At 46.0% G+C, this 17,422-nt stretch overlaps 1 protein-coding gene across 2 annotated transcripts in view; it reads right to left on the reverse strand.

Annotated features, from left to right (window-relative positions):
- The window catches only part of SPECC1 (sperm antigen with calponin homology and coiled-coil domains 1), a 271,479-nt gene that overhangs the window by 78,043 nt on the left and 176,014 nt on the right, over window positions 1-17,422 (reverse strand). For both annotated transcript variants that reach the window (XR_003438067.1, XM_027131125.1), the window contains 5 exons: window positions 15,059-15,204; window positions 13,851-13,951; window positions 9,865-9,946; window positions 6,746-6,902; window positions 3,739-3,841 (listed from right to left, as the gene is read on the reverse strand). Coding sequence is in view for 1 of the 2 variants with exons in the window: in XM_027131125.1 (XP_026986926.1) it covers window positions 3,739-3,841; window positions 6,746-6,902; window positions 9,865-9,946; window positions 13,851-13,951; window positions 15,059-15,204 (589 nt within the window). In the remaining variant the exon portion in view is untranslated. The remainder of the gene's footprint in view (window positions 1-3,738; window positions 3,842-6,745; window positions 6,903-9,864; window positions 9,947-13,850; window positions 13,952-15,058; window positions 15,205-17,422) is intronic.

A 17,422-nucleotide genomic window follows, 5' to 3' on the forward strand; every position in this document is an offset into this window, starting at 1 on the left:
AAGGCGTAACCAGTGCCAAGCCCAAGACTGAGGGCAGCTGCAGGGCCTTCCCCGGAAGTCTGACTTTTTCCCAAGAGGATCCAAGGAAATCTGAGTTGAGCAGACCGTCTGGAAGGGTCTCCTTTTAATGAGTGTGGGCCCCACCCCACAGTGCAGGTCTGCTCAGGCTCTACTGCCCACCCTCCATCCTGGGGCAACCCCAAGACACCAGAAAGCTGGGCCGGGGGCCAGCTGAGGGTCTGGCTGGCCCTTCTAACCTTCGCCGCCACCAAACGAAGCAACCACCTTGCATTACTTCAACTCCAACTGATGCACCACTAAGGCCATGACCTCTGAGCCTAGTACTTGGTGTGAGATAAACACTGATGAAAACATGAGTCCTCGCCTTCTCCAGGTGAGCGGAGCCATCCCCCAAATATCACCTCTCCCACCTTTGTGTTAAAATGGCATCCACAGGACCGACATTCCCAGTCCTCCTTCCTGGCTTTATTTTTCTCCCTAGCACATTCCACTGGCGGATACAGTACATATGTTCCTTTTATATTTTAATTAACTGTCGTTCCCCATGAGAAGGTAAGTTCCTCGGGAGCAGAGATTGTGCCTGTTCCATTTCCAGCACTTAATTATTACATGGCTCCCAACTGGCACCTCAATACAAATTCACTGAATTAATATAAGGAGAGGTCCCTTTTTTTTTTTTTTTGGCTGCTTTGGGTCTTCATTGTTGCGCGCGGGCTTTCTCTAGTTGTGGCAAGCAGGGGCTACTCTTCGTTGCGGTGGCTTCTCTTGTTGCAGAGCACGGGCTCTAGGCACATGAGCTTCAGTAGTTGTGGCACGCAGACTTCAGCAGTTGTGGCACGCGGGCTTCAGCAGTTGTGGCACGCGGGCTCTAGAGCGCAGGCTCGGTAGTTGTGGTGCACGGGCTTAGTTGCTCTGCGGCATGTGGGATCTTCCCAGACCAGGGCTTGAACCCGTGTCCCCTGTATTGGCAGGCAGATTCTTAACCACTGCGCCATCACAAAGTCCCATAAGGAGAGTTCTCATCTAAGCCATCACACTACACTTTGGTGGGGTAAAAAGAAATCATCTTCACTCAAAATTACATGGCTACTGGTTTTTAAAAAGATGGTTTTTAAACTGTCTGAGTTTTCTACAATTTACTTTTGGCTTCCCAAGTCGGAGAGAACGAGCTTTAAAGGCCTGTCTTAAACAAACAGGTCTAGACAGAGAATATTTTGTGAAGAGTAAATAAATCAGACACATATGATTTGTATTTCTCTCCAAGTTTACAGAGACTTAACAATGAATGGAAGATACTCTGCAGGCAAAATCAGTTTGGGTTTCATCCAATGTGAGATGCTTTGAAAACTAGTTCAGAACGTTCACAAAAAACAAAGCAAAACAAAGCACTACAGCAGGAAATGTCATTCTCACTCACACGACTGGAAATGTCTCGTCTAATCCCTCCCTGTGACCTAATCATAATGACGTTCCACGTTCAAGGGCTGATTCCTTCTGAAAATTTTAATTGTCGTTTCGTACCTGTTCTAGCACGTCCCTCAGCCCTCTTCTGTGAATCGGGGAAATGACAGTGCCTTCGACCACGGGCTGGGCCGTGGCTGGACCTCGCGCCTGGATGATTACTCCTTCCCATTTTCACTTTTCTGTTACCAGGTCTACTTCCTTCACCCTGAAACCTCCTGTAACCAGCTCTCCTCTCTGACTCCTTTGACCTTGGGAGCCTCTATTATTGGTCATTACCCTGACCCTTTCTTTTCCTTTTTTAACAGAAAATGAAAAGAAGGTGATGTCACATATTCGGGACACTTCTCTCCTTGGGCAGAGTCTGACTTTGAGACGCTTGACTTGCTGCTGCTGCACAGACATCCCAGCTGCTGCCTTGCCGTCGGGGCTGGCTCTCAGCCAAGGCCTTGTTTTCTTGCCACCCTTAAAAGCCGGAGGTCGGGGAAGGAGAGTCGTGGTGCCGGCAGCTTCAGAATTTTTAGAAAAACGGGGTAAAGGCACGGGAGGCTGGGTCTGAATAAGGAGAGTGGAGAAGTTGGCCGTTTGAAAGAGGGCGTCTCTTTAACGGGAAGGTAAAACAATCCAACTTCCAGAAGAAAACATAAGAAGATGTTTTCATGACCGTGGAATAGTCAAAGCTTCCTTAAACAGAAACAAAATGCACTAATCATCAGAGACTGATAAATTATACTTAACTGAAATGAAGAACTTTGTTCAACAAAAGAGTGAAAATGCAACCACCCTGGGAGAGGATATCTGTCTATTTGACAAAGGACTTGTATGCAGAATATATAAAGAACTCCTGGAAGCAATAAGGAAAGAAAGACAGTCTGCTTCTAAAAATGGACAAAAGGCCTGAGCAGGTGTCCCAAGACAGACAGCCCAGACAGATGTCCAGTGAGCACATGAAAAGGAGCTCAACCTCACCCTCCAGCAGGGAAACGCCAAGTCACAACCACAGTGAGACCCCACGTCACATGCGTCCAAATGACCAGGAGCAAAAAGACTGACAACAGCAAGTGCTGGGGAGAAGGTAGAGAAAACAGAAATTTCATAAATCGTTGGTGGGAGGTAAACCGTCCAACTGCTTCGGGAATCTGGCTGGCACGATCTACCACACCTGAACACACGCACATCCTGTGGCCCAGCCGTTCCATTTCTAGGTATAGATCCAGAAGGAATGAGCACGTGTGTGTTCCAAGAGGAGTACAAGAACATACCAGCAGGATTTATGACAGCCCCAGAATGGAAGTAACTCACCTGCCCATCAACAGCAGAAGGGATAAATGAATAATGGTGGGATCATACAATAGGTTACTGATGGGTTGAAGAAAATGAACAGACTTACAGTTATAGGCAGCAACATGGATAAATCTCAGTAACTTAACTTAAAAAGACAGGTGGAAATACTACAGTTTTTAACTTCCATTTATATAAAGTTCAAATGTGGGCAAAACGGACGTGGCATTTAGGGATGCACACTTTTGGAGAAAGCCATCAGGAACCGAATTGAGGACAAAGGTACCTGTGGGAGTCGTGAGGGCTATGACAGGAAAATCACACAAAGGGTTTGGAGGACGGCAGTGCCGTTTCTGGGTGCGACTCCGTGGGTTTTCACTTGACAATAATTCATGAAACTATGATTCACGCTTGCCGCGCTTTTGTCTTTGTACATGAAATTTCATAATAAAAAAACTTAAACTTATATCAGGTATTACTTCCTTGTTTAAACTTCACGGAAAACAAAAACTGTCCCAGCAAACCGAAACTCTTCAACTAAATGCAAGCAACTCCTAAAGTAACAGAAGAAGTTGAAGGTCCACCACGTGGGGACTTTATGTGAATTAGGAAACGGCTCCCTCTTTGGGAAGATGATTTAGCGAAAGCTGTCTGTTCGGGCTGAGCAGCCTGTCGGGCGCCCTGCTTGGGGGTTTATACCTCCTCTGAGCAAAGGAAAGGGTCCCCTCCCGTAAGAGACGCAGGCCTGCGTTGAGGTCACGTCTGCTGGGAGTACAGACGGGCCTTCAGTTCCGTCCGCCTCTCCGACGGGGCCCTTGGGGCCGCACAGACATCTCCCTCCCTGGCAACCCCGCCTGTGAGAACAGAAGCCGACAGTGACAGGCACAGTGGCCCAGCCCGGCCAGTACACACGCAGGACACAGGACCCCGCCCGCCCCCCCGAGCCGCTGGGCGCTGGCCGCCGCCGCCCCTTACCGCGTAGCCCTCCGTCTTCTTCTGGCACCACCTCAGGAGAGCGTTGCGCTTGGAGCCACCGTATTCCCGGGCCAAGGCAGCCAGGGGGTCTCTTCTTTCCACGCTAGTTAGAGAGGAGAGCACACAGTACAGAGAAGATGCTAACTTTTAAAACCCACAAATACGTAGGAAACAACTAACTAGATTAGAAAAGCAGAAGTCGAGGTCTATCTAGGGAGACTCTAAAGAAACCACCCAATTGGTCCCATCAACAATACATTTTTATTACGTCTCATGGTACGAAAGAGAAAGTAAATTGTGCTTCTTGGCTTTCAGAAGTCTGAGGAGGGTTTTTTTTTTTCTTTCTAATCTATCTGCTGCTCCATCCTTCTAGCCTTTTATTTATGTATCAATACCTATGTACAGTATCATTTTAATTAAAGACACCTATAGAAAAACACTCTGCATGCTTCAAGGCTACACCTATTTCCATGTAACAAATAAAAGGTAGATTGGAAGGGCATTTTAAAAACACCAGATTGGCTACTTACGGGGAAGTGATGGGAATGGAGATGAAAAACAAAATCGGTAAAACTGACTCAAAATGGCAGGGGGGACCTGATACTCTGAAGGTGACACTCATACTCCTCAGTTTATGGTGCAGGAACTCAATTCTGAGCACCTGTTTAGCCAAAGGAAGTGATTTCACTAATTAATACCATGTCATTCCAAGAGCAAGAGTTTAGGTGCCCCAGCCTCAGTTTTCTATAGACACCTATACTTCGTATGTGACCTAAAATTATCCAAATACTAAAGAGGGACTAAAGATCACACAGTGTCTTCCATGACGAATATCATGAAATGAGAACTACATTCCTACAGCAGGTGGAACAGTGTTCTATTTCCCTACACCGCTAGCAGTAGAGGGAGAACAGGAGGTGGTGCACATCTGGAGCGGCACCTGTAGCAACAATTTACGAGCAACAGACAAATACTCTATGATAGGATTTATATGTGGGACCTAAAAATAAAACAAACTAGTGAATAGAACAAAACAGACTCACAAATATAGAGAACAAACTAGTGTTTACCAGTGGAGGGGGGCCGATATGAGGGTGGGGGGATTAAGAGGTACAAACTACCGCGTGTAAAATAAATCATCTACGAGCATATATCGTACAGCACAGGGAATATGGCCAATATTTTATAACAACCGTAAATGGAGTGTAACCTTTAAAAAGTGTGAATCACTCTGCTGTACACCTGAAACATACATAATATTGTAAATCAACTATACCTCAATTTTTTAGAAAAGAGTAATAGGATTTCCTCCCCGATGTATATAGCATCAGGGCATATATACAAGAATGTTCATAGCAGCACTTTTTATAAGAGCAAAAAACTGGAAACAAGCAAATGTACCTCATCAGGAAATGGATAAACTGTGGTATATTCATACCAGGGGATACTACATACCAGTAAAAACTAAAGAGTTACAGATGTATGCAATAACGTGAGTGCATCACAGGAACAATTTTGAATTTAAAAAAACGGAAATAAACACAAGATGTTTCCATGTATACAAAATGTTAAACACACAATTTAAATAATATAGTTTATACTGCTAGAGGTACAAACACACACGGTGATAGTATAACGAAAAGCAAGGCAAGTTCAGAAAGGGGGGCAGGGAGGTGATACCAATGAAGCAGCTGATAGGAAATTTCAAAAGTAATGATTTTCTTTTCCTTAAACTAGAAGGTAAGTACCCAGGTGCATCTCCATTGTACTGTTAATTCTTCATGCCTTAGACATATTTTATTATTCTTCTTTTGTATCCATCCACTATTTAATTACAATGACTTTTAAAAGAGTAACGGGACACTTCTGGACCTCAGGTGATTTCTCTCCCGTGTACCCAGCATATGTGTAAATTGGAGTCCATGAGTTTCTGTGGTCAGAATCACCGTTAACGATGAAGTTATGGGGATTTTGCCTGTTTTTACTATGCCTGGTCTTAATTCATCACTTAACTCATCAAATTTGTCAGCCAAGTTTCTAGGCCTGACAAATCAGAGAAGACTGAGGGAAGGCTTGGAAAAGAGTTTCTGCATAAACAAATAAAACATTTACCAGTTTTCTTTAAAATTATAAAGTTAACTAGATATGATTGCAATAATAATAATACGAGAATTTCCAAAGTAAATAATTTCTATTCTATTATTGTTTTGTCTCAGTAACATGAATATAAAAATGAAACAACAAATTAACTTCACTAATGTAACCTTTCATGATGAATGTATAATATAAATAGCATATTAATATACACATAGCCTGTTTATATACATTTCTGGCATAAAGAAAAGAGAAATTTCAGAATAGCACTAATTCTGGTACTTAAAGCCTGTTTTGATTATTTAAATCTCTTGCACATAAACATGACAGAAATGTAGTAACTGGGGCTTTAAATTAAACCTCTGAAAGATATGACCTCATCTATTTGGGTCCAAATATAGGCCACACCCAAAGATATGACAATAGCTGGCCTGAGGTATTCAGACTTATATAAAATCCTTTTATAATACTCATAATGGTAGTTCTAACGTATGTTAAAAAGCCATTACTTCTAAAGTAGCCCATTTTGTGTATTCATCTACCTGCCTATTCGTAAATATTTACTGAAAGGCTCAGTGTAGCACAATACAAGGGGCTGAGAAAGAGATTAAAGTGTTAAGATGAAGTATTTACTGTCCACTAAATTATAGCCCAAACGGGGACCACGGCACACACACTATGCAATGGTAAATTAAACACCAAATGGGTGTCAGACACCAAAGGCAGAAAAGGGGGTGTCCCGGATACCGGGTGGTGAGCTGCAACCTCAGGGAAGGGTTGACACAGATGGAGAAGTGGTATTTAGGAGTGTGAAAGGACAAAAGGAAGGCAGTTCGGCCGGAACCTCGTCAGCAGTCAGAATTGCTGGTGTGACACTGCAAAGGCAGGAGACATAACAGGCTCTGATGGATACCTGAGTTTGCTTTGTGGCTTCCAGCCCCCGGTGGGAGCGCCCAGCAGCCTGGAGCCCCCGAAGCCCAGAGAAGGAGGTCTGCTCAGGGACTCGAGCGAGGGGCTCTTCCGGAGATAAGGGTCTGGTCTCAGGTCCTCGGCCCTTCCCTTCAGAAGATCTGTGGGGACAACAGCATCGCCCGTGTGAGGAGGAGAGACCCGACGGGTCACCACACTCTCCAGCACAATCCTCACATCAGTGTCACGTACAAATGCACAACAGACACTGACTCACTGTGCTGTGCACCTGAAACCAACACAACATTTTAAATCAACTACACTCCAGTAAAATTATTTTAAAAACTACACAACAGATACAGATGGAGATACACAGATACACTTTTTGGACTGAGTGATGAAAATGCAAACAGGGACGTGGTGTTTTCTAGAAAGGATTCTCCAGGCAGGACTGGCTCTGTAATTCATAGGGACTGATGCCAAGTTAGCCCCTCGTTCAAAAATTACTCTGAATTTCAAGATGGTACCAGCAGGGCACCGAGCAGACATCCTGCTTCTAAGAGCCTCTGGCAGGTGCGCAGGTGGCCAGGCCCATGCAGCCAGCCCGACCCCCGGTGAAGCACCATGTTCTAACGAACGCCCATCTGAGGGAGGGCGCCAGCAGGAAGACCTCTAGTGGGATTATCGGGTCAAAACGCTGGGAACAGGAGTGACACCCATTTCCCAGGACAGGAAGCCATGCCAACCACAGGGCCTGGCTTGCCAAAAATCAGTCACGGTATTTCTTCTGAGGCCCCTCTCTGCTGTCCTATTAGTCTGTGGCAAAAGAGCTAATGAAACGGCCTAACCCTCCAGAGGATATTCCCTAAAGGATCACAAAAGTGCAGAATGGGAGAAGATTCCCAAGACTGTCTAGCTGGTAGGTGCAGAGGATCTGGGAGCAGGAAACTGGTCACTTGCTTGATGCCACACGCAGCTGGTGACCAGGCCGAGCCCAGGGTCCCTCCTCTGACGCCACAGGCGTGGAGAAAACAATACTTGTATAGCTGATAGCATCAATTATGGGTGCTCAAGCTGGGAGTGAGGCTAATTAGCTGGGAAGAGCAGAGAAAAACAGAGTTTACATCACTGAAGGGAACAACAAAAACAGTGTATTAACCCCAGTCCTGCAGCTTCTGGGGACGTGATGCTGCAAGGCTGGCCAGAAAACAGGCAATTGTCACCGTGCAGTCCTTTCTGAGCCAAGTAAACAGAATCACCTGGGTGGACAGGGGCCTGCGGGCGGGGGGGGGGGGGAGGGGGGGTGGCTGAGGATGAACTGTTTACTTCCGGGCAATCGCCGCTGTGGTCTCAGCGTCAGTATTTATCTTGTCAATGAAAAGAACGGTTTCTCTACACAAAGGAAATTTTAGAGCTGGAGGAACAGAGATTACCAGTACTAAGACCAAAAGTTCACCTGATGCACTGAAAAATGGTTCAGATGGTAAATCTGATGTTACAGATATCTTACCACAATTGAAAAAACATCACACACACAGCCCTGTGCTTATAACCAAGTCATTCCTATTTCACACTATGTGGCAAACAAATGTGGAGAACTCAGCGCGGGCACCCCCTCTGGTTTCCTTATTCCTCTGACCCTGGACAACCCGTGGTCTCTGGTCACCATTTCCTCTTCCTGGAAGTCATTATGACAACTTGAAGTCCTATACAAACCGTGACCACTTCTTTATGAAGCTGCTATCAGAGCGATCGCCAGCCTCGTCACCAGAAGGCAACCGGGTAGAAAGAATCAGGAAAAATCCTATCCTGGTCCCAGAGCTACTCAAAATCAGTGTGGCCTTTGTAAATTGCTTAAGCTCTTCAGGGCTTGCGTCTCTTACCTGTAAAATGCAGGGAACGGACCAAGGTAATCTTTAAATTCTCAATGTCGGGGTTTATCTAAGGCTAAAATACTATTAATTCCATGAAAAAGAAAAAATTCAGAAGCGAAAAAAATAAGGTGGTGAGGTGAAACAGTTTACAGTCAAAGGGTAAAACTTATCTCACAGAAACAACTATTTTAAGGATAAACCTGTGTTTGACCATGACCTAAAAAAAGGATAGTGGGGATGCCTTTTTTATTCACCATGTCACAGAAACTGAAACTTAAAAGACACAAAGGATTTCTCTCCATGCGGTCTAGATTTCTGGCTTTCTCTCCTTCTAACAGACACCAGGAATAAGTCAGTTAGTGTTCTTTTCATTGTTTTTGTTTCCTCATAGCAGTGACCTCGCAGCCAGCCATCAATTTCCAGGGTGAATGTTCTACACAGCCGGAACCTTCCGCTGACGCCTCCCGGCTCTGGGGTGTGAGCGGACTCCACAGGCGACAGTGCGTAGGTGACAGCAGCCCCTCCGCGGCTCTGTCTCCAGCCCGGCTGGGTTCACTCAACCCTCCAGGCCGTCCCGCAAGGCGGACGGCACGATTTCTGTTTCGGAGATGGGGGAACCCCAGCGCCGAGGGCTGGAACAGCCGGACCAGAGCCGGACCGTAGGCAGCAGGGGGGCCAAGGTGCAAGCCCACACGCCATCCCACCCCGGTTCCCCCTCAACAGCTCCTTCACATCGGCCATCAGCACGGCATGTGCAGCAGGAGCGAAAATGAGGCGCGTGCGGCCCTGCGGTCACAAGCAGCGCTTCGCCGTCGGGATCCGAAGTTTTTAAAACATGGCATAACAACAGGAAGAGGTCTACACTCAGAGACAAAGACGGCTCAGAAGAGGCATATTTTAGGTACTGTGGGAGCAACAGACCTTCAGAATCAGATAAGATTTTTTTCTCAAAATAGTTTCTTTTAAAGATGCGATAGTCTCTTGAGATTTAGTTAAAAGAACAGACAAAAGACCTCCAGAGCCTGACATTTCTCCCAAACTCATGCACCCTGAGAAGTGCAGCCAGCAGGACACAGCTGGGGTCTTGTGTCCATAACACATACACTCAGAATTTGAAATTGTCTGCGATAAATGCCACTTATTACAAATAAATGATTCTTTTTCTAAGCTCAGTTTTATGCAAAGAAAAGAAGAAAAGTTAACCTCACAATACGTAAGTCAGAACTACTTCCTATTTAAGGTGATTTACCTGAGAGGGGAAGGTCTGGGAGATCCAAGCGCTGAGTCACTCCTTTGCTGGCCGGCCGAGCACTACTGAAGGTTGAATGCCTCTGAAACCAGAAGGTACCCGCACATAGGTGGACGTGTCACATCAGGGACAGCATGAGCAAGGGGTGTGTGCGTGTGTGTATGCGTGTGTGTGCGGGTGCGTGTGTGCGCACACGCATATAACAGTTCTCAAGCTCGTTAGAATCCCCAGGGGGACCTTTTAAAACGACTTCTTTATTTGAATAGGTAATAGATCCTATTAGGAACAGAAGGGACACAGAGTGAAAACAAAGTCTCCCTTTCACTCCCATCACCCAGTTCTTCTCCCTGGGGTAATTGTTATTAATCAGGTTTGTGAACATCTTCCTGGAATAGTCTATGTATATTCAAGGATGCGTGTAAAAAAATACTGTTTTTTAATGGCCAACGGGTACATGAAAAGATGTTCCACATCACCAGTCATCAGGGAAAAGCAAATCAAACCCACAATGAGATAACGCCTCACACCTGTAAGGATGGTCATTATAAAAAAAACAACCACCACAGAAAAAACAACTGTTGGTGAGGGTGTGGAGAAAACCCTCATGCCCTGCTGGTGGGAATGTGAAACGGTGCCGCTGGTATGGAAAACAGTAGGGAGGTTCCTCAAAAACGTAAAAATAGAACTACCACGTGATCCAGCAATCCCACTTCTGGGTAGATACACAAAGGAATTGAAAATGGGATCTTGAAGAGGTACCTGCACACCCATGTTCACCGTAGCATGACTCACATTAGCCAAGAGGTGGAAACAACCTAAAAATTTATTAACAGATAAGTGGATAAAGGAAGTCTCTGCATGCAATGGAATGCTATTTAGCCTTAAAAAAGAAAGGAATCCTGTCACTAGCTACGACCTGGATGAACCTAGAGGGCAGGATCTGCTGACAGGGGCTGCACCTGTGCCGTGGCCCGAAGGCTGAACCTAGATGTTGACAGAAGTGGTCCCAGGCTGCACTTAGAGGAAGACTTCCTGATTCTGGCAGAAATAGATGTTCCTTTAATGGGCCAACTCTGGGGTGTTCTGGGAACGTTTGCTGAAGCTCAGTGCAGATCAGAGCTTCCCCTGCAGCCTTCCCTGTGTTAAATTCCTTCCTGCTTAACTAGCTAGAGTGACTGACGTACTTACAAAAGAATGGGGATACACATTCATAGAGAAATAGCCCCTTGAGTGGGGAAAAATTTGTAGAAGGAATTTCACTTTTGTATTTTTTTTTTTTTTTTTTTTTTTTTTTTTTTTTTTTTTTTGTGGTACGTGGGCCTCTCACTGTTGTGGCCTCTTGCGTTGCGGAGCACAGGCTCCGGACGCGCAGGCTCAGCGGCCATGGCTCACGGGCCCAGCCGCTCCGCGGCATGTGGGATCTTCCCGGACCGGGGCACGAACCCGTGTCCCCTGCATCGGCAGGCGGACTCTCAACCATTGCGCCATCAGGGAAGCCCCACTTTTGTAATAAGTTTAATCCAAAACAACCTAAATGCCTATCAACAGAGGAGTGGTTAAGTTAATCACTGCATTATCATATACCCTTCAAAAAGAATGAATTATTTCTCCAAACACTGACATTTAAAGATATCTGATACATTCCTTCATTTATTCAACATATATTTACTGAGCTTCTACTATGATATGATTATGTGCAGCCACTGTTCTGGACAAGAGATATAACATCAAGCCAAAGGGGTAAAAATCCCTGCCCTCAGGGGTACATGCCAACGACAAAGCGAAAGGAGCCAGTGTCTGAATAACATGTAGTGTAACCCAATTTATAACACTTTCTCTCCCTCACTATACCCACACACACACTCCCCCCCACACACATACACACTTTTTTTTTTTAAATAAATAAATTTATTTTTGCTGTGTTGGGTCTTCGTTTCTGTGTGAGGGCTTTCTCCAGTTGCGGTGAGCGGGGGCCACTCTTCATAGCAGTGCGCGGGACCATCAATGTCGCGGCCTCTCCCGTTGCGGAGCACAGGCTCCAGGCACGCAGGCTCAGTAGTTGTGGCTCACGGGCTTAGCTGCTCCACGGCATGTGGGATCCTCCCAGGCCAGGGCTCGAACCCGTGTCCCCTGCATTGGCAGGTGGATTTTTAACCATGTGGGTCCTGGGAAGATCCCACATGCCACAGAGCAACGAAGCCTGTGCACCACAACTACTGAGCCCGCATGCCACAATCACTGAAGCCTGCGTGCCTAGAGCCCGTGCTCCACAACAAGAGAAGCTGCCTCAGTGAGAAGGCCGCGCACCGCAAGGAAGAGTAGCCCCTGATCGCCGCAATGAGAGAAAGCCCGCGCGCAGCAACGAAGACCCAACGCGGCCAAAAATAAACAAATAAATAAATTTATAAAATAAAATAAGCACGAGTTAAAAATTGGAAGTAATCTAAAAGTCAACCATCAGTAGGATGGATAAACCATCAGTAGAATGGTATATTTACACAAAGGAACATGACACCGCAACGAGAAAAGAACTGCCACAAAAACAGGAATGAATCTCACAGACTCAGCGTTGAGCAAAACCATCCAGTGACAACGTCTGAGGTCACAGAGAACTAATCTGTGGTGAGAGGTCAGAGAACGGTTCTTTCTAAGGGGTCACTGACGAGATGGTGGCATGAGAGCCCCTTCTGAGGTGACAGACATGCTTTATCTTGGTGTTGGTTACACATGGAAACATCCAAGTTACGTACTGAAGAGGTCTGTACTTCACAGTATGTGAATTACAGCCAGTGGTGTGCTGCAGCTGGTGTGTACCTACTAACCACAGCCGTTATTGAAATGAGACTATGTTAAAAGCGAAAGTAATAAATACTCAAAACTCATTGCTTCCTAATTATTTTTCTATATTTTGCTAATGGGGTTTTCATACCTGCCGTGTCTGTCTTGTACAAATACTATCTAATGTACGTCTCGCTCTCAACCCCATATGCACTGAGGTCGTAGAAAAAGCTTGAAATTGGCCACAACGGGAATATTTACCAAGAAATTGGCAAACGCTACAAATCCGGGCTCTTTCCCCCAAGGAGCCAGTAAAACATTTACTAGCAAACTTGTATTTATAGCTCAATAAAGATAAGTAAACATTAAGCATGACCTCTTTCACTTTTATTAAATAAAAAACGATTATCCTAAAATAAATAATTGTTTTATTCGGTTTTACACAGGAGGTGGTGGAAGTTACCTTCAAGGGCAAAAACGTGAAAGAAGTATTTTTTTTAAAGCTTGAAAGACCCCAAACAATGTCCATAACTACTAATAACATCAGAAATGGAAGCTGCTGACGACAAGATCAACCTTAGCTCAGCAGAGGCAAAATGCTGAGCGCTACCGATAACAACAAAGGCCCTGGTCACAGAAATGCCGAGAGGCTGTGGTCTAAAACCTTCAGGTTTCACATGCAGTTACATGCAGTGAACTCTAAGAATTTATAAATTGTAAACATTCTCTCTCTCTGGGGGCATTTTAAAAAATCGATTGTTTGAGTAATATACCCAGTTCAATGTCCACTTCTAATAAAAATTACAATCTTCATTTAACTGAAATCTTTGACAGTGTCATCTCATGGGAAACCAAGAAAGAGGCATTAACAAAACTGTATGACAGGGGCTTCCCTGGTGGCGCAGTGGTTGAGAGTCCGCCTGACGATGCAGGGGACACGGGTTCATGCCCTGGTCCGGGAAGATCCCATATGCCGCGGAGCGGCTGGGCCCGTGAGCCATGGCCGCTGAGCCTGCGCGTTTCAGACCTTCCTCAGGAATCAAAAGGCAATTTTTTATGAAAGTTTCATTATTATTATTTTAGGCGTACTAAAAAAATGTTCCATGTGCCTCAAAAAACTAAACCCACTGGTTTTCGGTTCCCTTTTGTTGCCTGGGTACCGTGTGACACCAGCCCTACCCCTCACCCCACGCCGTTGGCTCCGATACCTGCATTGGAGAAACAGCGGCAGCTGGAGTGGTCCTCACGGGGATTCCGCTCAGGGGGCTCCTGGAGGCCTTATGGACAGAAATGTCCTGCCCAGCTCCACCTGCCAAGAAAAGAGATGGGGACATTTCTACGCTGCTCCGGTTCAAAACAGCAAATAATAGTTCCTGACTTGCTACTCTTTTTGGTGACTAAAAAAGTATCCCATGATGCTAATTAGGTATTACGTGTACTCTTTCACCCTCTTCTGCCCTGGACCAGTATTGAATTGGGGAATGAGTTGGGGGGAGTTAACTAAATGGGGGCTGGTCTTAGATGTAGGACACACGCGGAACAAGAAAACATACAGGTGATGAGTCACCTACAGCAGGCAGAACAGAATACTCTTGCATAAACCATTATTGTTCATTCCTTTCCCACCTTCACAGACCAAATGGAGTCACTGAGCCTTCACAGCTTCCAGTCTTTGTAGTCTAATCTTAATCTAATTTAGCCCCGAACTATTTTAGCAGAGACAGCATCCTAGGATTAGCTGTTACCCTGGCCTTCCAACACAACAGGCATATCTGTTGCAATCAAGGGAAAAAATAGATTGCATTTTGGATACAGGCACATCTGGTTTCTTCTCTTTACTGTATTTACAGGTGTACAGTATAGAGATGCATTTTTCTCATGTGGTGGTCACAGTGACTAAAGGTGACTTGTGAGTCAGGCAGACATTGCCAGAAAAAGCTGGGAATGTCCCACGATCAGGAACGACACATCAGCACCAGCGGCCACACACGAGACCAGGGGGAGAAGCATGTAACAGCACGTTCTAGGATAAAGGAGCCCAGGGTGTCAGCAAGGCGGCCGAACACACAGATCAGCGCCTCATTTCCCAAGGGACGAAGCCTCTGGCTGGACCTGCTAATCCTTACGAGATGATAAGAAGGCGCTCAGCAGTGACCTGGATTTAACAGACACAGAGGCAGAAGAGGAAGGTGGAGAGGCAGCAACTGGAGTTGCGGAGAGGAGGACAGGAGAGCTGACTCTCTCTGTTGTCTCATTGGAGCCCCAGAGGGCATCACGCACCACGTCTACACGTGGATGGTCTGGGAAGGGTCCCGTGGTCACGCCAACGTGGGACCAGGATGGTGGAGGACGGGCTTGATCCATGGGGCCACGGTCTGAATTTGAGTTTTGCTTATGAAACAAAATGACGAAATACCTGGACGCCCCAAGTCAAATGACTTGATAAGGGATTTAACGGTGGTTGCAGACTCCGAAGATGTCGGAGGAGTTCTGTTCACGTAGCCGCCGTGCCACCGGCCAGGAGCATCCACCTCGGAGGGCTCCGAATCTTCCTTCACAGGTCTGCACGGCAAAGAGCAAATCAGATTGAAAAGGTGGAGGACGTCCCCACGGGACACAGGACACAGATGGAAACAACCAACGTCGAGAAGAGAAACAAATCTGGGAGGGGGATCGCAAACTGAAAATCCTGTTTTCGGTACCAGCTTTGCATTTTAGGAAATAACGTGGGTACCGCTCTTAATTTGTATCAGAGATGTTTTCTCCGGAATGGCCAGAGAGAGCATTTTTCTATGCAGAGTGACTTGACATGAGCTCTAAATAAAAAGGATGTAACTGTAAACTGCAAAAAAAAACCCAGACAAATGTTATTTATCATAAAACAGTTAGCTTACTGTCCGTGGTGGATACAACGGGTTGGGGTGTCGATGGGAATCTAATCCCCACCTGGCACACAGAGGCTGGAAAGACGACATTTCGGGACCCCCCCTGCAGCTAGGATTTCAGATGGGGGATTTAGGCTCCTGCCAGAAAGACTGGACAAGACGTGCACCAGGACCTGAGTCAGGAAGGAGAGGCCGGGCACAGGGCCTTCACTACGCTGAGACAGACGGAAGCAGAGGCAAGGTTCTCCTGCTGCTGGAAACTGGTGGCAGCCTTCCGACCAGGCAGGCAGCTTCCTGGTTTAAGGCTCCCCTTCACGGCAGAGGCAGCAGCTGGCCTGGCAGCCCAGTTCTGTGTGCTGTGACTTCGAGCGTCGTTCCTGGAAGCTGAGCCTGGAGTCTGTTTCTCCAGCAATCCCCCCATCCCCCAACAGTCCTGCAAGCCCTTTAGTACCTTCCTGCTTAAACCCCCGAGGCTGCCATCTCTTAGGTACAAGAGAACCCTGATTCATATGTGTTTGCCCCCCAAGAGAATGGTAACTGTGCTCTAGAGCAACACTGCAGCTCTGCATGAGCTGAGGCTTCTCCGCTCTCCCACACTTTCCCGGGGAGTTCTCTCTGTGGTTTCCAGACTGCAGCACAGACTCATAGAAGAGCCTTTTAAAGACAGACCATCTGCGTCAATCCTCCCATGCATGGCTTCCTCATCCAGGGGACGTTGGCCTGTCATTTAATCTCCCTGTGAATGTGCCAACACAACACCTCCCAACTTCCCATTCCTAAAGCACTGCTCTTTCCATTGTGTCAAATTGCCACAGCTGTTTTGCGAAAAGATGACTAATTTATGAGAATATGGCTCAAACAGAATACTTCCGGCAAGGTCAGTGGAAGTTTAAAATATTCATTTATTGATCTTTTTGAAAGGAACCTAGCTACTCATAAGCTTCTGAGGTTGAATTTACTTGTCCTTAATCCTCAAAGCTTTCTCCTGTTCTGTAATCAACGTGAGTAGAATAAATTTAAGTGAAACAGAACTTAAAACGCTTAAGTCACACTGCCCTACACTCTTGTCTCCACAGTCCCTTCTTTCGAGTGAAAAAGAAAATCAGTAAATTGATGACTTTTTCTGGAACGAAATATCAGGTATTTCAGAAATTGGTAAGGGTTTGTTGTTTTTTTTAATCGAATGGCATTGGTTCTCTTTATTTTCCCTGTTGTGTCACACAGTATAAAATCAGATGGTAAGTAGGAAGAGAGAGAGCAAAATCAGGTTAGGTGCGAGCCGGGGAAAAACCTCTCCTTTCTGTCCCAGCCATTCTCAGGAAGGTGATACAGAGGGCACCTTCTTGCCCATCCATGTACCCGCCCTGCCACCTGGCCTGGAGGATTTAGAGCACCCCTCAAAGGAAGACTGTTGTTAAAAGTCCACTTCTATTGCACTCCCTGATAATTTAATAAGAATAAAATTACATTCCGCCGAGGTGCTCCCTTTGATTACCTAAGTTTCTCTGTGACTCACAACATCAAATGATACAGACGACTCATTTCGACACCATAAGGAAGTAGCAAGGATGCAAGAAGCAATCCCAGCCCCCCTGCTTTCAGGTGTCAAGGGCAGCATTCCACACTAGCCACGCTAGTCTGCTGGGCTAGGACAGCAAGAATGAGTGTGAGAAAACCCAGCCAGTTGTTTAAGTAGGTTAACGAAGCTACTGGACTAAAGACCTACCATGTTACATAACAGCGATATATGTGTGTGTGTGTGTGTGTGTGTGTGTGTGTGTGTGTGTGTCTCTAGGGAGAAGAAGCATAGGTGTGTGTGTGTGTGTGTGTCTAGGGAGAAGCATAGGGGTGTGTGTGTGTGTGTGTGTGTCTAGGGAGAAGACGCATAGGGGTGT

This window comes from Aethalodelphis obliquidens, unplaced genomic scaffold, assembly GCF_003676395.1.
Source record: "Aethalodelphis obliquidens isolate GAN/ISIS:26980383/991018 unplaced genomic scaffold, ASM367639v1 scaffold38, whole genome shotgun sequence".
Taxonomy (NCBI): Eukaryota; Metazoa; Chordata; class Mammalia; order Artiodactyla; family Delphinidae; genus Aethalodelphis; species Aethalodelphis obliquidens.